This window comes from Gallus gallus, chromosome 4 (genome assembly GCF_016699485.2).
Source record: "Gallus gallus isolate bGalGal1 chromosome 4, bGalGal1.mat.broiler.GRCg7b, whole genome shotgun sequence".
NCBI classification, from domain to species: domain Eukaryota; kingdom Metazoa; phylum Chordata; class Aves; order Galliformes; family Phasianidae; genus Gallus; species Gallus gallus.
Window position 1 is genome coordinate 50,009,128 of NC_052535.1, and position 23,308 is coordinate 50,032,435.

The 23,308-nt window shown below is 40.9% G+C and overlaps 1 protein-coding gene across 3 annotated transcripts in view; it reads right to left on the minus strand.

Annotated features, from left to right (window-relative positions):
• Window positions 1–23,308, minus strand: part of ADAMTS3 (ADAM metallopeptidase with thrombospondin type 1 motif 3) — a 132,065-nt gene that overhangs the window by 31,018 nt on the left and 77,739 nt on the right. For all 3 annotated transcript variants that reach the window (XM_015276403.4, XM_040699743.2, XM_040699744.2), the window contains exon 5: window positions 7,297–7,496. In XM_015276403.4, coding sequence (XP_015131889.1) covers window positions 7,297–7,496 — 200 coding nt within the window. The remainder of the gene's footprint in view (window positions 1–7,296; window positions 7,497–23,308) is intronic.

Sequence of the window (23,308 nt, forward strand, 5' to 3'; positions counted from 1 at the left end):
GACAATTCAAAGTTTCAAGTGGGAAAATACAAGCTGTCTCTCCCAACTGAACACACAACCCGTAGCCCAGTTGTCAGCAGTGAGACTGCTGCAAACAGCCACAAGGTAGCTCTGCAATACAGTTGTGCCTCCCAGAACACCACTCAGCAGAGGGAAAAGAACTGGTAGGAACAGTGCTCAGTTTGGGCTTTTCTGGCAACATTATACACATGTCCTCAAGATAATTTTTAAAAGCTTTGTATGCTTCTGTGTCTGTCATCTGAACCCACTTTTATTTTGCATTATGCTTTTTTTCTCATTTCCTGTTTCCACTGCATGTTTTTTAAGTCTTGTAACAATTACTAAGTTGTTAAAATCTTGACAGGAAAGCCTAGCTGTTATAAAATACCATTACATCTAAAAAAAGTAGCAATCTTCACTGTAATTGACCTATAGCTCCTGATGGATGAGGTCTTTCACCTTGCACCAGTTCTGTATGGGAACGTACTCCCAGTAGATGGAGCCATTGACGTTTAAGAAAACACAAAAGTCTACCATGTTTCAGTTCTGCTGTTTGCAATGCTAAACATTTTTAGGACTAAAAAGCCAATATTCTGAAATCTTCTTCAGCGAAGATTTATTTCAGAAAGGAAAAACAATGCAACACAGCTTGTTTTCTGGACTTCATTTCCTGCCAGCAATGCCCTGCATTAATTCATGCAAAGAACAAAGACATGTCTTGTAACACCTCACATTCATTAATTCTTCCACAACACCAGTGGGCCAACAATCAGAATTAAGGCACAGAGGAGATGACAACTTCTAAATACAACACCCAATGACTGCTTATTTCAAGATTCCTTACCTGGCAACAGAAAGAGAAGACTGCTCAAAAATCACATTTGTGCTGATGTTCAGTGAGGTGTATGATAAAAAGAAAACAATTCCTTGCAAGTCTTGTATCAAGGTTATTTTTTTACTCTCAGGCATTGTTTTTCATCTCATACCTTCTGGATTCAAATATTCTCTTGCTTCCATGTTTGCCCAAACTACCTTAGCTCTTACTTCACATTTTTCAGTAACACCAATGATCTGTGCAGTTTAGCACAGTCGTAAGTTACTGCTCAGGGAAAATCTGGAATTGACATTTCTGAAATACTGCTAGCAAGAAAAGTCCAGCAGATCCACATGGAAGAATGTTGCAGATTACCTGCTAATTTGTGCATGCTGTACGCAGTCACCAGCATTAGCTCTCATTTCCATGTGGAACCTCTCACAGAAGAATGAGCCTCAATCTACCTTTCCTCCTTTATCCATGCTGGTAACATTCAAGCACATGATCAGGTTAGAAACAGACAAAGTCAGATATCTCAATGTGCTTAGGCCCTGCTATGCACTTCTAGTTGGAGTGAATGAGAGACACTAAAATTCATGGTGGTCCTATCCATGTTATAAAAAAGCCTAAGAGAGAGAAAGTTTTGATGGAGATAAAGAGCTGCAGGTATAAAGGTTTAGACATTTCTGGCACTGTCTTTTCCTACTGAGGTGAATCATAAAGCTTCTGCAAACTTCAGCACGGGGCAGCTTTGATAGTCACCTCCTTGAAATGCTTTTTGCACAAGAAATAAAATTTAACATGGACATTTTCTTCTGTGCCAAATGAATGGACAAAAATGCAGAATTATTATTTAGAGAGGTGACATCCACAAAACTGCAGTGCTCAGTGGGCAGCGATTGCCAGAAGTGGAATTCTGTCTGCAATGTGAGAATGAATGATGCACAGAAGTACCACTCCACTAGCTAATTTGGGTTTATTCTCAAGAAGAAAAAAATAGAAAGAGATAAATACTGACAAGCCCAAACTTGCTTAGAATCCCCCAGTATAACCTGCTATCCTATGTGCCTATCTTTCTGATCTCAGTTACTTTAATCCAGGGAAACTTCAATTTAAGTAACTGCCAAGCAAGTAACAAATGTCACATGCCTAACACAGGAGACCCTGTATCTCAAATCTAAGGAAACAGTGCTGAAAACATCAAGCTTTTTTTAAGTGACTGCTTTAAAAAGTGTATTTGCTACCTCTTGGTGAAAATGATCATGAATGCTTCACTCCTCTTTTGTTAGCTGAAAATCAAACTTCCTCTAAACTGAATGCAGTGCTTTAAAGATCTCTTTTTTTTCATTTGAGATTTCTCTCAGGTAGCGTGGAGGAGAGGAAAACCATGTTATGAGAGACAACATAACACAAAAGTAGAGCAAGCTGTGAAGCCTGCAATATACTGTCAGTGCCACATTCCCATAACACATTAAACAAATAGTGAAAATTAATTCTTCTCTTCCCTGAAAAGTGACCTCAATGGCAGTGTGACACACCGCCATGTGACAAAGACAAGGCCTAGCTCCCGAGAGACCCACTTGGTTACTGAAGGGCTGCCTGGCTCTGGAGCATGACCAGGATGGGAGAATGAAAAGAGGGAGGGAGAGAGGCAGGAAAGGAAGGGGAGGCTGGGATTTTCTCAGTCCTACAGCACCCCATTTCCATCTGCCAGTTTTTGCTCTACGTGGTTTCCCACCATACTTCTACAGGGTGACCAAGGGTTGCTCCACTGGGGATCAGAAGTAGTGCTAATGCTACAGCAGGGCTTGGTAGATCCCTTCTGTGATTCTGGTAACAGGAAGATCAGGAAAATGTCAACTGTGTCACCTCAAGGAAACTGACTAGCACAGGGCAGGCCACAGAGTTACCTAGGCAATTACATTCTCTCCAGTAGGTTGTTTTAGTCATCAGTCCTGGAAAGAAGCTGTATGTGACTCTGGCGTAAGTGCTGTGAGATAAGGCTATAGTGTCACCTACAAGCTAGGGACAACACTACATTTTATTATCTGGGAGTAGATGAGCCCATCTGGGCTTCTGATTTCCAGCTCTGCCCCTTAACAGATATTTAATATGCATCTCTGATGCATCCCTGTTCCTAAAGCCAAGAGAACATGTAAATACTGAATAAGGGGAAATATTTCAGGCATTTCTTTAGCTGAAGCTCAACCTCTAGCTCCAGAGCTCCCAGTGACATCAGAAGAACATGCAATCCCTGGCTCTCAGCAAGTCAGCAAGCCAGCTTTGGCACTGAGAGCTGTGCAGTTGTGTCACCATGGCACTGTGCCCAGGATAACTAGTTGTGGCACAGGGTTGTGTGTGATTTATACTGCTTTTTTGCACTTGAGTGAAATAGAATTGCCTTTGATGTCTATGTATATTAGTTATTTTGAAGCTAATCTGGAACTAACTGCATTACACGTGGCAAAATGACCCACAATTTCCCTACCTGGGGAAGCAAGCTAGGCTTAGCAAATTAGCATCAGCCTTGCAAAAATCCCCAGGAATGTTAGGAACATCACAAATTGCCTTTCTCCTCCCATTTTTAGGAAGAGTAAAAGATCCAAGTTGAGATATGCTAAGTTCAGATCTTGAATCTTCACACCACTAGATCCAAACCTAAATCAGAACCCAAAAGTCAGGTTCATTTCTGCATCAGTCAAGTTCAGCCAGGCCCAACTGGGGCTGTTTAGTCTGGGGAAAAGGAGGCTGAGGGGAGACCTTACTGCTCTCTTCCAATATCTGCTGATGTCAGCAGTGCATTAGGCTGCCAACAGCTGCAGACTCAATAGCTGATGATCTAGGAATAAGCAGCTACTTGCTCATGTGCTTTCTAATTTCCTCAAGTCTAAAAAAGAAACTTTGAGTAACAACAAAGATACACAGTTACTAGACATGCATTTGCAGCCATCAAAGTCCTGCTGTGATTCATTCCTGTCTCAGCCCTGATCCACAAAGCAGTCTGGGTTCAATGGCTTGTTTCTACTCAAACATCTTCGAACTCAGCTTTCTAACACACCAGTCAAAAGCCTTCTGTGTGTGTGTCAGAGGAATGGAGGAAGTTATGATTAAATGCTTTGGGCTCCAAAACCAAACGCACAGGCATTACTCAACAGATCCTTTTCATCAAACCAAGATTCTACAGCATCCATTCACTTATTGTTAGAGAGCAGCTCCCCAGGCATACTGAAATAGTACTAAAACATTTAAGCTCCCAATTACAGAAACAGTAGGAAAGGCGACAAGACTGAACAATGCTCCAGGTTGTAAACTTAGCAGACTGAATTCTGTTTTTCTGTTACAATGTGTGTGTTATGTCTGGAGTTTCTTATTCTAGATTTATAGCGGAGTATAATTCTATACAGAGTTGTTATAATTTTACACAGAGCGATGCTGGAAAAGATATCAGTTGGTTTAAATTCATATCAAGATTTCTTCCAGCCAAATTCTATGGATTACATTTTTAAATTGCTGGTCATCATTTTGGAAGCTCAACAGGTAGACAGGTCTTCAAACGTGCTCAGAGTGTTCGTACACTTGGAAAACTGAGACAGGATTGTGACAGGTGAATGGTGCTGAGAATTTTTGTTTTAATGGGCCTGGCTCTAAGCACCTAAAAGGTAAATGGCATCTTAAGGCAAAGAGGTCATAACTGTAGGTACACTCCAATCCTAGCTCTATGCTTCCATCCCATTATTTGATAGATCATCTCTGTACCTAAGCAGTACATCTGGTCATATATGCAGAATTTGTATTGTTGGCAACAGAGTTCATTATGAAGAGACAGTTTACTTAGGTAACTGAGGAGCTTACAAAGGAAAGCAAGAGACATTCTCTAGATACTGCAACTCACTTTTAGTCTGAGACACAAGAGGTCACATTTTCAGCCTCACCTCTCCATGTTTGAGTAGCAGTGTGATGCAATCATTGCACTGTGTGCACTAAATGGGAGCTCTTGAAGTGCTTTGGGCAGGACATGTTACAATACAAGTCAAAAGGATCAAGGCTTGGACCAAAGGGAGAAGACATGGGAGAAAAGCAGTATCATAATATCACCTCGTTTTTATTTTCTACAGCCCAGAAGGCCAACTGTAACCTGGGTTGCATCAAGAGAAGTGTGACCAGCAGGTCAAGGGAGGTGATTCTGCTCCTCTACTCTGCTCTCACGAGACACCACCTGGAGTACTGTCTTCAGTTCTGGAGCTCCCAACACAAGAAGGACATGGAGCTGTTGGAGCAGGTCCAGAGGAGGGCCAGGAAGATTATTGGAGAGTTGGAACATCTCCCCTATGAGGATAGGCTACGAGAGCTGGGGCTCTTCAGACTGGAGAAGAGAAGGATCCAAGGAGACCTTATAATGGCCTTTCAGTACCTGAAGGAAACCTACAGAAAAGCTGGGCAGGGACTTTTTATAAAGGCAGGTAGTGACAGGACAAGAGGAAATGGTTTTAAACTGGAAAGGATATATTTAGACTAGATATTAGGAAGAAATTCTTTACTTTGAGGGTGGTGAGACACTGGAACAGATTGCCCAGTAAGGTTGTGAATGCCCTCTCCCTGGGAGCATTCAAGGCCTGGCTGGATGGGTCTTTAAGTAACCTGATCTAGAGGGAGGTGTTCCTTCCTATAGCGGGGGGGCTCAAACTAGATGATCTTAAAGGTCCCATCCAACCCAGACCATTCTATGATTCTATGATTTAGGGCACTTCTTCATTCTGCATGTTTATTCTTTAATGTTAAAGACAGAAGAAGTTAGAAACTATTAAGAATGTATCAAGTTTACATACTTCTTCCCACTGTTTTTCAACTAGAATCTCTCACTATATAAGGAAAGTAGAAACAGACTCCTGTCCCAAGGTCCTCATTCAGGCATTTCAGGCAAAACTCCCTTGAAACCAATGGCAACTTGTTTGAGAAATACACTTTTGCTATAGCTTTGTTGACTTTGAGTCAACAGGAAAGTTAAAGGTAAAAGAACTTCCAAATCTCCAAAATAGTTTTGTAAGTTTACACTGCCACTTTTTGAACTGACAGTATTGGCAGAAGCAACTGCACTGTTAGTATAGTCATTTGTGTAAGCTGACGTATTCCAATTTTATCAATTTAACATCTTTTATTATTTAGGTATTACACAAAGACTTAGTAGTAGATTTTTCTTAATAAAAAGTTTGCATAATATTCCTGCATTAATAGTCTCTCTCAGCACTCCCCCCCCACAAAAGGCAATCTCATAGGATACCAAGGCTCCAGTCCCCAAGGCTCCTCCTGAAGAAATGGAGTACAAATGCATGCTGTCACTGCCCCAGTTCTCCCACTTTCCTCTGCTTGTGCAAAGGGAATAGAAATAAAATTCCCCAGAATTGCTGAACACTCCTAGCAAACCTGCTTGGCTTGCTCCCATAGAATTTCATTTACAGAATAAACGTCTTGCTATCTGCTGCTATCCATAGCTTGTGTTGCGACAGGGAATATTCACAGCTTCTCATTTAGCCAAGTAGCAGAGAAAAAGACTGACTGAGAGACAAACAACAAAGGACTCTCCCATGACTGTACTCTGCTGTCTTGCAATGATCAGCACTGCTTGCTAGGTCCCACTGTTGTGTTTGTAACACAACTATCACAGTAGTTAACTAAGCCTGTAGAAGCCAAGAGACTACCAGGTCACTCAATATCATTAATAACTTCCAAGAGCACTTAACAACATGGGGAACTTCAGCCTATGTGACCTCACATAATCCACAGAGCATCTATCAACCAAAAGCCATTTATAAGGAATAACAACTTCATCCTTGAACATAAGGGACAACATTTTTCAACTATCTGGGCATTTTTCTGTTTTTTTAATTTGAGATTGGGGAATACTGGTGTGTTTCTATTTTTACAATGCAGATTGTGGAAACAATGGTCCTCCTTTGTTTTTCAATAAACCTCATGTGCCCAAAGCATCAACAGGACTGTCAGTACTCCCATCTTGCCCTCTTCAGTTCTGCATAATCACATTTTATCATAGAAGGAGAACGTGACACAGCACGTTACACATCCAAAGGACACTTGGTGGAAGGTCATGTCCTGCAGTGTTCTGTGAGAAAGCCTCTGCTTTCCCAGACTCACAGCATCCAGCAAGCTTTAATTTCAACAGTCCCAAGTGCAAGAATACAGTCATGAGCACATGCAGCTCTGTGAGATGTATGAAGGACAGTATTTTCACTGAGGGTCAAGGGCAGTAAATTCTTAGAATTACCCAAGAATGTGCCCTAGAATGCCATTATGAAAAAGATCAGTTGAAGGAGCACCTTGAAAATAAAGAAGCAAATCCGAAAGCAAACAAAATTATCATTGTTGTACTTGTATCGTGCATGATCTCCTACGTACTCCTGCAAGAGTTTACAGAAGCCTTTAACATTTTTAAAGCAAAACAGTGCAATGCTATGGAAGATACTCACTATGTTCATGAGGGTGAGGAGGTAGTTTTGAACATGTTCTTTGCCATGGAACCGGACGACAGAGTCGTCCACACCTAGCAGCACCTCAATGTTGTAGTCGTCATCTCCTGCGTGCCTGCGTCGCCTCAGGGTTTCATTCAGTTGCTGTTCTACACTGCTGTACAGGGAACTCAGGTCTCCAAGGCCCCCAAGAAGAGATTCTACAATGAAACAGTAAGATATAAACATCCACTCCAATTCCACTTCAGAAACATCCCCCCGCACAACATCTTCACCTGTTTAGTCAACACTTCTTTGGATAAAATAAATCAGGAACTAGGAAGAAAACAGATTTAGATATTCTAAAGCATAAGAGTAGGGGAAGTCACCGGATACCTACTAAAAAATATAATTCACCACATGGTTCTGTACTTTACTATGTGGTTCTTATTTCCAGCATAAAAATCATCCTTAAGGACAACTTAGACCAAATACTTCTCTTCCCCATCCAGAATTTCCTCCCTTCTTTTTACAGCATGAGGCATATGTTGCAGAGTGCCACAGACATGGGTTGTGGGGATGCTGTGCAATGTTCAGCTTGTGGCTTTAGTGCCCTTGTACACAACCACTGGAACAGCCAGGCAATTCCTCTTACATTTCATACAACTTCTCTGTTTAAAATACAGATGTTTGAATACCCTACCCTATGAATATCGTGACATACTGGAAGAATCCCTTGAGGACATAGGTCAATGTGCAGAGTTATAATGAACTATTTTGAATTGGCTTTTAAGAGGATGTATTTAGTAGCCCATATCTGAAATGACTTAAAAACCATTTCTTCCTCTTAGAACAGTAAAGCAAAACATTATCATAGATTTTTGACAGGAAAAAAGTAACAGCTGTAGGCTATTTAATTCTTCCAAAATCCAAGCCAACACATCAACAGGCTCTAAGCAATAAACAATAGTGAACAGGCCCTCTTGGAACATCTTACACTGCAAATCTTCAGCTAAGTACTGCAGTCCTCACTAGGAATGGGACTGCTCTTAGGTCTCTGGCTCTGTGACAGTTAGGAGCATGCCCATTTCCTTAACTCTTCTATTCAGGAAAAATAGACAATACAGTCCTTAAATACACAGAGCTTTTCCCGTTCTGTGAACGCAGCAAAAGCAACCAGCTTCAGAATGACAAAAAAGAGTACAGTTTTGCTCTCCACTAATGTCTGAGTCTGATACAGACTTGTATCAGAAAGGCACATTTCCTCAAATGACAGCACAGCTTTCAAGCCCTATTTCTCTACTTGGGAGCTGATAAAAGCCAAGGTTGCAAGTAAATGAATTGGTCCTTCACATATTTTAGGGAAGACTCACAGTAAACCGGATGCAAGTTATGCCCATGGAAAAACAGTAGAATCAGGGCCAACTTTGCAAAATGTGCTGGATGGGCATGCTGTAATTCATCCAGAGCAGATTCAACAACCAGCTCAATTAACTGGAAAACCTCTCCCTCCTTGGTACCACAGTGGTTCACAGCAACACATAAATAACTCTACCCAAACTCCACATCAAATGGAAAGGTTGTCCCCAGTTGTTTTTAGAAGCTTAGCCTGTCACTGTGGGTGAGAGACCAGGTCTGCAAGCAGCTTTACAATTCAACCGCAAGTCCTCTCACTCTCAAGAATGCAAACCCTGTGATAGCACACAAGTGGGAAATTCATAGACAAGCTCCAATTCTAAAAATTGCTACAGCTGGCAAAGCTGCTGAGCATGCTGTCCAATGGAAATATACCAGCAATGTCATCATATCACTACACCCACGGCATGAATGGAATAGCTTGAGATCGGTTCAGAAAGAACCAACTATCGGCTCTGTGTAGAACCTTTGGTTTGGCTGTCACTCCCCCTATTAAATGGGTGGTTTTGTGGTTCAAAAGAGGAGGAGAATCTTTTTCACTGTGTGCATGTGAGTGGGCACAGAGGAGTCAGAGAGGACTTCTTTTTTCCCAGTTCTCTAATCTGTAGCCACTTTCTGCAAACAGAAGGTGCACTCAATGTGCCACTATTTTCCATACATGTACTCACAGAATTTTTTCAAGTGTGTAATCCCAACAAAGCAAGAAAAAGTAAACTCACTCTAGGAAGAGATGTAGTGACTGTTTTTGAACAAGATTTGGGAAAAAACAACCACAACAAGTATCAGAAACATTTTCAAGCACTGAGCATCCTGCTTTCCTGCAATGTAACTTGTTTGTTTCTTTGTACAGAAGACCCAACTGGGCTGACAAACAAACAAACACCATTTCACTCACCCTGTCATGCAGCATATTCTATGAAATGTACCAGGACTTTTCAGGATATTAAGCAGCATCCACTCTCTCTTCTTCCTTTTTTTTTTTTTTTTTTTTTTCTTTTTTGCTATGCTAACTGGTTTTTAACTTTTTTTCTACTGCTCCTGCCACCACTGTAAGAACATTCCTTTACAGTGAAATGCTAACACAGGAAAACAAGTATCAATTTAAAGGTTGATCTGAGCTACTCATTAGACAATAATTAATTAACTGCATTCTCTGTGTTGCTTTTCCCCACATCTGTGCTGGGAACCAAAACTGGAAAAGGCTCTGCACCAGAGGGTGGTGGGCATGGAACAGGCTTCCTAGGGCAGCAGTCACTGCCCCAAGCTGCCAGAGTTCAAGGAGTGTTTGGGGCCACACTCTTAGAAATAGGGTTTGGATTTTGAGTGGTTCTGCATGGAACCAGGGGTTGGACTTGACGGTCCTTGTCAGTCCCTTCCACCTTGGGATATTCTATGATTCTGTGATAAGTCTTCTCCCTAAACACTCACCATAAATTGCTATACCCTCACCCAGGAATCCAGGGTAACAGGGGAGATTCATCTGTTCTCTTGTTTGTCTAGTTTCCATGGTCTATCACTCAATGACTTCAGAGTCAAACAACCATATACAAAGTCAGTGCATACGTAGTAAGAATAGCTCTGTGAGGAGATGCCTATGTTCCCAGAAACCAGTCATAAATCTCTTCACGCTGTTCTTCATGATTCAGCTAAGTGATAGTTCACTCACGGAAATTTTAGGAGAGCTCTTCTGAGTCAGTGAAGCTTTCCATGAGACTAAAGCTTGTTCCCAATACCTCAATCAACATGAAATGTTTTACCACAATTTATTATCATTAATATTGGCTAATTCTAAAAAACTATAGCAGAGACCCAGAAAAGAAGGATCAGTAGACATTCCTTCTGAGTAGCACAGTAAGAGTCCTCAGATGTGCCTTTTTCAGATGAGGGCACCGTATTAGGCACACAAAATACAAACAATTTGGAAACTCCCAGGCATGTAAACGCAGAGTGAAACACATTAGGTATTTGTATCTAAACTGCTCTATAGAAAACTGAAAGGTTATCCAAGTCATTTGCATTTAGTCTGTGCATTGTATTGTTTTCAGTGAGACTAATGACAGAACTAACACATGAACTACATAGTGAAAATAATCTTCCACCACCTCTCAGCCAAGAGCTTCCATTTCTCAGAAAGCCACAACCTCTGTGATTCACAGTTCTTGCAAAAATTGTGATATAAGTGTCATTATGGAAACTGCAGCAAGAGGACACATGGAAAAATCTTAGCAGAAGACTATTTACTGCAATATGATTGCTATAACCAGGAAACATTCTCCATTCAATTCATTCCATAGGTACTAATGGGTACTGGTAACTGAAGGGCAAAGTTCAGTCTGAATAATTCCTGCACAAAGTCTTTCTTAGTGCATAAATAAGACTGTTTAATGTGGTTCTGCAAGACTTTCATGGAACTCCCCAATAAATAGCAAACACAACGATCTTTTTCATTCCTACTCTCCCTCTCCCAAAACCAAAAGATATGTAAATGGTTTTCTTCAGCTCAAATTCTGCACTCAGGTATATCTGCACAAGTCTGCTGAATTTTAGAGACCGACAGATACCTGCAGCATTAGTAAATGTGCGATACCTAATGGTAGTGCCACACACTATTCTAACTCAGGATGCAAAGCACAGCTAAGCCTCCAGTGCTCTCTAGGAAATGGTTAGGAAATGCATACGTTTATGTGTATGAGTAATGTAATGAGCAATAAAGAAAATGAGCATTCAAAAATAATTATATTTTCATGTTGATTCAAGGTTTTGGAACACCTGAGGTCCTTGAGGGAGGTGTAACTCTACTGCACATCAACACTGCAGGGAGCACATAATCTGCAGATATCTAAATGCGGGGGTGAATTTGACATTGAGATGAACTGTTTAAACACAGGTAGCCCTGCAGATTTACCAAGTGAGTGACACAGAAGTGGCCTTGGAACTTCCCTTACCGGCACTTTGGAGCTGCTGTCATCATGTAATACAGAAATCAATCTTTCCTAATAAAACTCCTGAAGTTGGAGAAAGGACTCCCTTACTGTGAGTGGGAAGAAATCACAGGAATTCTTAGTGAAATGGATTATTTAAATTAATGATTTGAAGACAAAGGTCCTCTGCAGGTTGATCTACAAAGCCTACCGGCATTGTCTAACACAGCAAACACAACTGTTGCTGGATGGTAATTCTTTGCTACACGCAGAGGAAACTAGCCTGTTTGTTTGCAGATTTGTGCTAGACAGACTAATCCTCCCTAATCTCATTCTGGAATTAGCTGGTTCATTATCTCTTCCTTTTTTATTCTGCTAGTCATCTGCATTTTTACTTCATGATTTTACCTATCATGAAAAAATTAGTCCATGCTCTTTCATTAAGTGAAGTGGTTATGTAAACGTGTGGGTAGAAGGACAGAACATATGAGATTGTAGGCACATGTGCAGAAATGTATTCCTATTTTATTTTTTTTCCACAGGATGCATCACAGCCCGTCTCATGCATCATGTAGCAAAAATAAGGAGAACAAAGAATGACATCTTCTTCCAGTCCAGCTGGGGTTCCTCTGCCAAGGAAAGGCAGGAGGAGTTTTGCTCATGAAGCAAATGAAGTAGTGGAAATGGAACAGACACACCAGAAGGAAATCTCCCCCACATGCTTTGTCATCATATTTTGCTGAAAACCCTGGCTGCTAGCCTTGCCTTGTGCCACCTCTAGAGGCTTGGAACCATGCTGCTGGAATCAGACAGTACGTTTCTGTCAAGTACGCATATATCTACAGAGCCTCCCTGTGAACCCAGATGTGTGCATTCAGAAAGCCATAACCCCTTTGCAAACCAGTCTGGTCTGCCTCTTTTCCAAATCCTTCAGAAACACCAAACATTTAACATAAACACCTACGTAAAGAATGAGTCATAACTGTACCCCTCCTGAATACTTCCTTATATAAAAAAACATGTCCTTCTGGGTAGCAAGAAGTATCTATTTTGCTTTTCCTAGAGAATAACTTAAAATAATGAAATTATAGCTCATTCCCTACTATGTTAAATAAAGCTGTGATCTGGCCAAGTCTAATTTAGTAAATGGCGTCATCAGTTAAACCTCTGTATACTTAAAGAAAACCCTAAGCATTTCTCACATGGAAGATTCTTATAACATTTTATACATTAAAATACATGGGATGATTCCTCTGATGCTTGCACTGCCTGGCAATGCCACTGAAATCAGCAGCATTCATTTTATATATCTATGTTCATCTGTTCCTCATACATACCCATTTGCTGAAGGAAAAACAAGGCATTGCTGGGTTTTGCACCTTTTCTTCACACACATTTCACTTGCCAAAATTGAGCTGAGTGTGACACATCGACACTGTACTCATTCAGAATCAGTACCAGAGTCCTCTTTCTTGCTAGCTCAGGCAAGGGAGAGAAGGCAGGAATGTGCTGTGCTCTTCAGCAGCAGGAACAGAGTTATCTTCACAATTAGGTGGCTACAACTTGGAGTCTCACTTGATCCCTGATTGTTTCCCTTGTGCCAAAGAAAAGTCAGCAAGTAAGAAAATAAGCAATCCCAAAGAATTACCTCTGCAAGCACAAGGCAGAGATTAACGCAGTATAACTGCATTAATGAACCTGCCCATCAGGGTCCTCATTTACTCAAACCACACCTGGCTCTCAGAACACCACTCCAGGACACCAGACTCAGGGATGAGCTCTGCATTCATCTATATCTGCTGAATTGATATAGCAGCTGCTGTTGTGCTGTTGGGCAGTGATTTATGCATTTTCCTGTCTCTTTGAAGGCACTTCTCTCATCTCACGTCTGAGCCAGCAGACAAGCGGTCTACTACATTTGTGCACAGAAAGGAAAAATGTCTCGTAACAGTGGCAAAGCAAAATGTGACTCATGCTCCACTCCCAAACACTGACCACTATCTGGAGAGAAGCCTGGCTCAGCTTCTTCCTGTATCAACGCTCTTGCAACTCGAGTTGGAGAGATTTAGCGGTGCAGGACTGTGATGACTTACGTGGCCTACATCACTTATACATAGTTTAGTGCCTCATATTAATAGCAATGCTCTAACAAGGAAAAGAAAATGGATAGAGAAGAAAACCTGCATTGCAGTGAGGATTCTAAGAATGAAAGCAGTGATCAACAGAGATCAGATCCAAGGAGAGAAAGGAAAAATGATTGAAGTTAGAATGGAGAAGTCAGAAACCTGCAGGCATGGAAATGAAGTTCTCAGCTTAGGGAAGGCCCAGCAGTGGTGCCAGAGGAGGACAGGTGTATGCTGGAGCACATAGGTACAGCTGTGAGCCTGGATACGTGAGCTCATCACCAGTTGTGAGAACCGTGTCCCAGCACCCAAACTACTGCTGCACAGCAGGTTATGTGGGACATGCATTTAGAATTTCTAGGAGCAGGATGATGTCACAGAGTCAGCCATAAGCTTGAATTTCTTTCTAGCGAAATATTAAAACCAACTGACAAACTTAGGAAAAGTAAACATCTGATTGTATTTGATTGTCCAATCTAAGCTCTTCCTGAAAATACTACTGTGGCAGGACAGCCTGAGAGGCTCCAGATTTTCATAACGAATGAGAAATAATAATAATAAAAGAAATGAATAAAATGAATAAAAAAATCGTAATGAGAAATCAGTTTGCAACAAATTGAGATCAGTATCTATCTCTTCTTAACAGGAATGGTAACATATAAAAAGTCCAAGGACAGCTCTATTCCGTAGTAACTAAAAATTTCCATTATGCTATTTTCAAAGAAAGGAAACCAAGCCAACTCGTGTCACTCCTATAGTTGCACTAAATAACCATTATATACTGGATCAGTATGCTTCAATGACCAATTTCTCTCCTAGTTATCATTTCTTGAAACTCTATATTTTCTTCAGCTCTCAAAACCTGTGCTATCAGGGTAAAGACAGGCATTCATGGTTAGATTTTTTCTGCCCCTTTTCCTCTTGTCTTAATGTTCAAATCTTCCAGGCTGCTATAGAGCTTAGTCAACTATATTATTTTCCTCTGTTGAACTTCAGCGCATTTGCATCCAGGACAACAATATGAGAAATTCCTGGTCACAGAAAGATGAGCTGAGAGCTGTTCTCACAATCAAATGCATGAAAGGCCTGCAGAAAAAAAAGATGACTCACTTCAGAAATGCAGCTGATGAAACCAGTGGCTTTGTTACACCCTAAAGATAATGCCTAAAACCTTTGAAGGCAGTCTTGCCCATTTTGCAAGACACCAGACTAAAAAAGTAAAGCAACTTTGGATGGCTGATGAAGGTATTCAATTCAGCAGGTCTTCTGGCCGAGCTTTGTAGTTCCTGGCTGTCAGGGATCAGGCAGTGGTGTGATGTGCTTGCACCACGTCCAGAGGAGTCAGTCACCTACTTGACTCTAAGGGAGGGCCTTCAGCATCTCTGACCAACACAGCCAAGAAGACAGAATAAGGGCAAAAACAGGGTTTGTTCAATGAAGAAACCAGCTGAAAATAGGGGGTCTGTATAGCACTCAAACATAAGTGTCCTCAAGATATTAAAAAGTTGGCATGAAAAAGCTGTTAAGTAGTTTCAAGACTATTAAAGACTGATATTCTAACCAGATTTTATCGATGCTTCATGTACATCAATCGTCCTCATCAACATGCTTTATATAAAGCTCGGCTCTCATTTAAATGCACACAAGACCCTTTAGAAGAGTTTCAGGCATTACAGTGGATTTTTAACAGTTCTGTAACACACACTGCTGGCTGTCTGGTTTGTTCTTTACCAGCTGTCTTGAAAGAACTACCTAATGCCTCGACACGTGCTTCAGATATCTGGTCCTTCAGATATATCACAAGAGGCTAACAGGAGCTGATGGCCAAATGCTTCAGCAGCTGGCTGCCCCAGATTTCAGCAGGAGCACAAGAACACTGGTTGGCTCCTTTGAAGCTTTTGCTGAAGAATTACTATGAGAAACACAGTAGGCTGCGTAATTACAACAAAGGTCACCAACTGCACTTCAGTAAATCTGTGAAAGCCCATGATTTTCTGTCTGGTAAGGCTTATCTTGGAGTGTGCCTTTCAAAAATCCAGGGAAGAGAAGAATCATCATTTTGTTCAAATGAAGATTCCAAAACCAGTTATGTCTTCCAATTCATACAGGAACTGTGTATACGTAAATTTTTTGTGGCTCTGCTACAGCCCTATTAGGAAGGAACAGTGCTTGCAATAGAAACTACCCAGACTGTCATGTGGAAAATATTATGACAGGATGTTCTCATTAGATTGTAGGGTGTGCTGAAAGTTGTGTGCTTTAATTTATTAAGCCCTTCCAAAACAGTCCATGAAGTTAATCATTCTCCCTTACCTTTTTTTCAACAATTTCATGAAATTGCCTAGTATATCAGGAGTATCAGAATGACTTCCTAATAGGACCACAACCATACGCTTCACATGCAAAGAGCCTGTTCTTTGCTTAAGCATCACTGCCTTGAATTTCTCCCACTCCCACACAAACACATACACTGGAACTTACAAACTTGACTAAGAGCCAAACCCTTAATATTGGTATTGTCTGTGATGGAATGTGTATGCAAGTTTGTTGTTACTCTTCCCTGCTTAACTGTTGCCAGTTTCTGCTTGTTCCTGAGGGCTGAGCAAAAGGACAAGTTTGGATGTGAAACAAGCCTTACCAAAAAAGTCAGGTGAAAAAAGTTACAATGATACATGCTTTCATCCCATGTTTCACTGAATGCTAAGGGTACTAACTGTTCTGTGCTTCTAGAAGCCCCTGCACACCCTACAAGCTGTCTCTGCAACATTCTTGTTTCCATAAACATTCTCATCTCTAAGTTGGATAAACTATTCAGTGGATAAAGAATTGGTTGGATGACCACAGTTAGAGGGTTGAGGTCAATGGCTCTAAGGCCAGGTGGAGGCCAGTCATAAGTGGTGTCCCCAAGGGGACCATCATGGGACTGGTGCTCTTCAACATCTTTATCAGTAACACAGAGAGTAGCATCAAGTGTACTCTCAGCAAGTTTGCTGATGACACCGAGCTGAATGGTGCAGCTGATACAATAGAAGGGAGAGACACCATCCAGAGGGTCCCGGACATGCTCAAGAAGTGGGCACAAGAGAACAAAGCGCAAGATGTTGCACTTGGGTCAAGGCAATCCCAAACATGAGTACAGTCCAGGGGAAGAATTAATTGAGAGGAGCCCTGTGGAGAAGAACTTGTGGGTCCCAATGAACGAAAAGCTGAACATGAGCCAGCAATGTGTGCTTACGGCCCAGGAGGCCAACAGTATCCTGGGCTGCATCAACAAAGGGGTTGGCAGCAGGCTGAGGCCTCACCTAGAGGACTGTGTCCAGGTCTGGGACCACCTGCATGACAAGAATACAGCACTGTTGGAGCAGGTCCAGAAGTGGGCCACAAAAATGCTCAGAGTGCTGGAGCACCTCTCCTATGAAGAAAGGTTGAGTGAGTTGGGTTTGTTTAGCTGGGAGAAAAGAAGGCTGCAGGGAGACCTCACTGCAGCCCTTCCAGTACTTGTCGGGATCTCAGTAAGCAGGAGGGGGACCAACTTTTTACATGGTCTCATAGTGACAGAACAAAGGGGAATGGCTTTAAACTAAAAGAGTGGAGATTAGGCTAGATGTTAGGAAGAAATTCTTCACTCAGAGGGTGAGGCGCTGGCACAGGCAGCCCAGAGAGACTCTGGATGCCCCATCCCTGGAGGTGCTCAAGGCCAGGCTGGATGGGGCCCTGGGCAGCCTGATCCAGTGGGTGGCAATCAGTCCACAGCAGGGGGCTGGGGCTAGGCAGGCTTTAAAGTTCCCTTCAACCATTTGATGATTCTATGAATATGTCAAAATAAATATCGTAGATTAAATTTTTATAACACAAACAAAGCCAGTTCTAATACTGCAGAAACATAGTGCAGGTATAGAGAAGAGAGAATCAGATTTTACCTTCTCCTCAAGAGAGACAGAAACATTGCCAGAGCATCAAAAAAACCCAGGCAACCAACCAGGCAAAAAAACCCAGGCAACCAATATCCCAAAACCCACGGAAAAACCACAAGTCCTTCCTCCTCTTTCCTGAAGACTACTATGAATTCATTGGAAAAGACCAGAAAAAAGCATAGTAGAAAACCAAGCTATCAGAAGATAAGCTGGGTATGACTCCCAGTTATGCTGCTCTGTCCACTACCAAACAAAATCAATGGAAAATGGGTATTGTGTTCAGTTAGTTCTGAATCATACAATTCAGGCAGATTTTCAAAATTATCAAAAATGACTTGCAGCGGCAGCTAGGTATTTAGCTCACTTTTTAAAGTACTATCAAATTAACATGAAGCGTTAATAATTGCTAGGCACCCTCAGTTCCTCAGGCTAAGAAGGTACATGGGTGAGATTTGAGTGTTTCCTAATTCACAGAGCTGCTGTCAGCACCACATCAAATGTGGGTAGGAGAAGGAAGAGGTGCTGAAAAGCCTTGGAAAAGCACTAGGCTTTTTCTTCATGGGAGGTTGATTTGTGCATGAAGGCCAGATGCAGAGTCTCAGAGGCGACAAGATGTGCAGCAGAGGATACTGAATAAAACAGAGCTCCTTTGGGACCACCGAGGTGTAAACTTTTTAAAAAAGGTTTGCAATGCTCAACATGCAACTGTCCACAGTCACATTGTACTGTGATAAACCTGGAGATCTGCACACAAGGAAGAATGGCTTTAAACTAAAAGAGTTGTTATTAGGTTTGATGTTAGGAAGATATTCTTTACCCGGGGTGGTGAGGCTCTAAAGTGAGCAGATTTTATACCAAAACAAAACAAAACAAAGCTCTAAGTTCATAGTTCCCCATTTTTCTCACTGTCACAGCCAGGCAGAGATAAACAGCCAAAATGCCACACATCTCATGTGAGAGCTGCAGCCTTATGGTAAATGCAACTTTATGGTAAATACAGCCCCAGATCTCCAAACACAATTTCTTCAGGCTACTTTTTTGACAGAAATTACCTAAGATTCAAAAGTGAAGTAAAAACCCAGTGAAAGCCATGCAGCTCTTGCTGAAGCACATGACACTTAGCATGATGTTTGAGAAAGCAGTGCTGCAATGTTCCATTTATTTTTTTCCCCTTGGGCCTTTTCTTCGTTCTAGGGCTGTTTCTGGAAGAAATTATGTGGCTACAATCACAGACAGGGGGAGATAGGTCAAATCCTCACCTATCCAAAACCTATATACTATCATGAATACACATACATAACTTTAAAGAGAAGGGAATACTTGCATCACTTGAACAATGTAGTTTCTAAATGGCTTTAGATTAAATATAAAATATATTTCCTTCTGAGGTTTATAAAATACTTCTTTCTTAAAAAGAATGTGAGCTTATTTGCATGCCAATGCTCACTGAGCCAAGGGGTACTGTAAATACCTTTACATAAAGTGATCTACACCTGAGGGTAGCGAAAGGGATGGTAGAAAAAGACAAGCTAGTCACATAACACAAACATGGAAGAGGTCTGAAAATACAGAAAACCTCAACAAGCTTTTTACAGACTAAAAAATGTAGTATTTAAAATATTAACTGAAGACATTTATGAGTTAAAAGAATTAAGAAGAAAAACTTAATGTGAGTAAAGTTGACCAGAAGGTAACAATAATGTGAAGGCATAGGAAAACAAAATTGAAGAAAAATAACATACGTCGATTATTTTTTCTGCTGAATGTTATATATCACACAAATATCAAAGTGCTGCTGTACCTTTGAGAACCTAAGAATGGGATAAGAGAGATTTACTGCTAGATGTCACATCTTGGAAAGCTAGCTGGAACTGGAAAATACTAACACAACCCTATCCTTTTGAAGCAGAAGTAACAAATCTTTAAGAGAAGTATATGCTGGAAACAACTGCTCTGAGATTGATAACATCAACCAGATTATGTGGCATGAAATGGAGTTTCCATCTGTGGATGAGAGGAGACATCAGCAAAAAGAGAAAGATGCTGAAGCATTTTCTAAGGAAAATGGAGTGATACATAATTCTGGAGCTCTTAGGGCACTGAAGATGGTGTGTGGGAGAAGGATTTGGGCAAGGAAAGGTTAAAATGTCCTGCTGAACCAGTATCTCACTGAGAGCATGAATTTTTTACCTTGCATATCAGGGATAGAATGAGGATTTTTTGAGAAATATCCTCCCACATCCCCCACAGTGTTTCTGTTCTTCATCAATTGTCAGTGAGCTTCCTTCCAAGCTGGTACCAGTTATTTATTAGGTGCCTGACTGGTGTTAAAGATGGACTAAGGAGGAAGCAGCAACTGTGACCAAAGATGGTCATGTGGTGAGTGACTTACTGTTAGAGCTCTGGTAATTCAGTGAGGACAGTGCAGGGGAAGTCTGGGAAAAAGAAACACCATCAAAAATGGACGAAGGACCTCTAGCCCGCAGCAGAACTGCTTGTGTTTGCAAGGTAGTAATGTCTCTTGTCTGAGGAACTATACTGTGAAAGAATAGTAGCCAGTAGGTTTAGACACAACTTCATTTTCATAGTACATTAACTGCACTGAGGAATTAGAGGAAAAAAAATAAAAGGAGAAAAATATTGTGAATTCATATGAATTCTGGTTATCTTTCACCTTCTCTAGATGAGTAAGTGAATTGTAGCTTGGAGCCTCAGCTCTATACGCAAACTCTTCAGTGGGATCCTTAGAGTGACAGCGGCTCAGGGAATTAGAAACAAATGTGAATTAAAGGCAGGTTTCAATCTCTGAGTTTCAGGATTATTCATTAAATTTATGAACTCAGTGGGCCACAAACACAAACATTATCTTACCTTATTGCTAGAGAAAAGATTTTTAAGTACTGACTGACTTAATAAAATATTTGCTTCTCCAGTACCATACTAAACCTAGTTACAGAATTCTGGGAAGGGTGGAAGATTTCCTGCAGTATATTACTTGTTAACTCTGCAGAGTCAGCACTGCTTTGACACAGCAAGAAGAACTCTTCCCTTCCATGCATCATCAGCAAAAATGTTTACAAGATAGACTGATGCCAGCAGCACACTTAGGAGGTCATGTAGAGCCACCAAATGCATAACTCTCTCTATATTTGAATATGCTTACAGCTAACTTGGGATAAGCTTTTTCAGTGCAAACTGCTAGAATTTTACTCCATACATTTCTTGTCAACACCTCCCTACCTGGCATGAGGGTTTGCTAGAAATGTAGGTTTATCCTTATCTGACAGAAAATGTACACAAAACAAAGCCAGAATTTAAAAGGAATTAAGGAAATAATAATTAAGTACGTCTGAGTTTGGGCCAATTTTTAACTGCTCCTTTTCCATCCAATGAACAGAAACTGGTAATACCAAAAGCAAAAAGGGAACATCCAGTTCTAGAGCTCTCACTAGTGGAGAATGCAAGCCTTCTAGAGCAAGTTTACACTTGATACACTAACAGGATAGTTAGTTCCCACTGCAACAGTTCAAATGATTCTCACTGAAAGTAATTTTAGATTCGCCTGTGAATTTGCCATGTCCTATATTTTGAAGGCAGAAGAAATTTGAAGGCATATATGAGTGTTGCTGGATATGAAAATGTCACCATGAGGTTGTAACACATACAATCACACCAAAATTACATGCAGCGAGAAAGTGTATCTGGGTGAGGGGTGTTAGCAGGCACAGCACTATCGTAAATAATTGGATGTAAAAGATACTGCATAGATCCATTGCCTTTAACTTCCCGAGCAAGAGTGAGTCTGGTTAACATAAAGCAAGCAGAAGGCATACATCTGAGGCATGCCAACTTTAAAGACAGGAGTTGTTTTTAGAAAAGAATGAAGCCCACAGTATGTGCCAGATCTACAACAAAGAATGCCTATGAGATCATTTCTCAAAAGACCTTCCTTCCATAGTCCTGACATGATATAAACTGGTTTGGTATTTACGCATGCTGGAAACTCCTTCAATACGTTTTACAGCTTTAAGTAAAAACAGCTGTCACCACTCTGAATCTGCTGTAAAAAATACCACAAAGATTCACACAAGGCACTTTTCAGGTTCTCAGACTCGGAAGAAAAGAAAAAAGAAGAAAAAAAAGGAAAAAGAAAAAAGCACCGCAGGTGCATTGAGACTTGAAATACAAGTCTACTCAGATATCCTAGGTTTAATGAATTGCTGTCAAAAAGATGACAAGTCTCAGAATCAAACTGAACTCATTTTGAACATGCTACCAGTCTTTGCTCAAGGACTAATGGATTTTACTTTGGCAATCAGAAGCTTAAAAGCACAGTAAATACACTCCTTCGATCTACTACTGTTACAAAGAAGAGAAGTAACAGAGACTACAGCCTACTTTCTGTATAATCCCATGGCCTAAGGAATACATCAGCACCTCGCCTTACCACCACTAATACCAGATCACAGCTTTCCATTAGCTTAACATGGGACTCAGGACTTGTCTGGCCTTGCCCTGGCTCATCTGTTCCTGACCTTATTTTTAGCTTGGTTTTAGCTGTAACAACGCATTGCCCATCAACAGATGACCACTCTCTGATTCATCTAACAGCAAGAGCAAAGTTGTCCACTAGACTGATGATTAATGTATTAATTTTTTTTAGCTTTAGCTTCCTCTTTTCAATATTGCCATAAAGAGTTACGCTATATATAGCAAAAAGCTAAAAAATCTAAGCCATTGTGGGATAACGGTACCTGTGGTCCCATAAGGAGTTAGAAACAGACTGCTTGACAACCTTCACCAGTAACACCAAGTGGACCAACATGGAAAAAAAAATTTGCCATGAGGAGCAGAAGCCTCTGTGAGGAACACACACCACTGCAACTCAGGGCAGTAATGCACAGCAAGGGGGAGGAAAACCACACAGAAAGGGACAAATGTTTGCAAGGGAATTTGAATTATACATGGCAGTAAAATTGTTAATGCTGTATTTTTATCTGTCTGTTAATACATTAATTAGATTAACAACAAATTTCTTTAATTGTTTTATATTCATACAAAAAGTGTATTCCTCTGCTTGCCCATCATGATAACCTGAAAGAGGAGTACAGCTATGGTGCCTGGGCACAGAGGCTCTGGAGCTACAGAACAGACTGCTGATGGAGGAAGGTTCTCCTGTCTTCCTGAAGTAGGATCCTTCCAGCCACCTTCCAGAAAAGTAGCTCTCCCATTTAAAAGCTTAGCAACCAATTCCTGCTCTCAATAAAAGAAGCTCTGACTAAAGAAGAAATATATTGATCAACAAATCTTGTAACAATTGTTCCTAGGAGAGAAAAGAGTAGTTCATTCTTACTTCCTTCATCAGAGAATGAGGTAATACAGATTTGTAGATTTGCTAGATAAACTTCGGAGCTGATGAATGCTTTTTGGCTAGAGTCCAGTGCACACTGGACTATGGCAAACAGGCTGTTAGTGTTACCTGGTGGAGCTGAAACTAGACATCAGCAAAAGGGAATCATAGATACATCATCTTTGCATAGTCAGAGTCTTTTTCCCAGAATTGTGATACTGTTAATAAGGCAATAAGAAATAAATACACCTTTTTCTTCCAGATTAGTTGAGCAAGTTGGATTTAAGCCTCTGGTCATCAACAAATCAA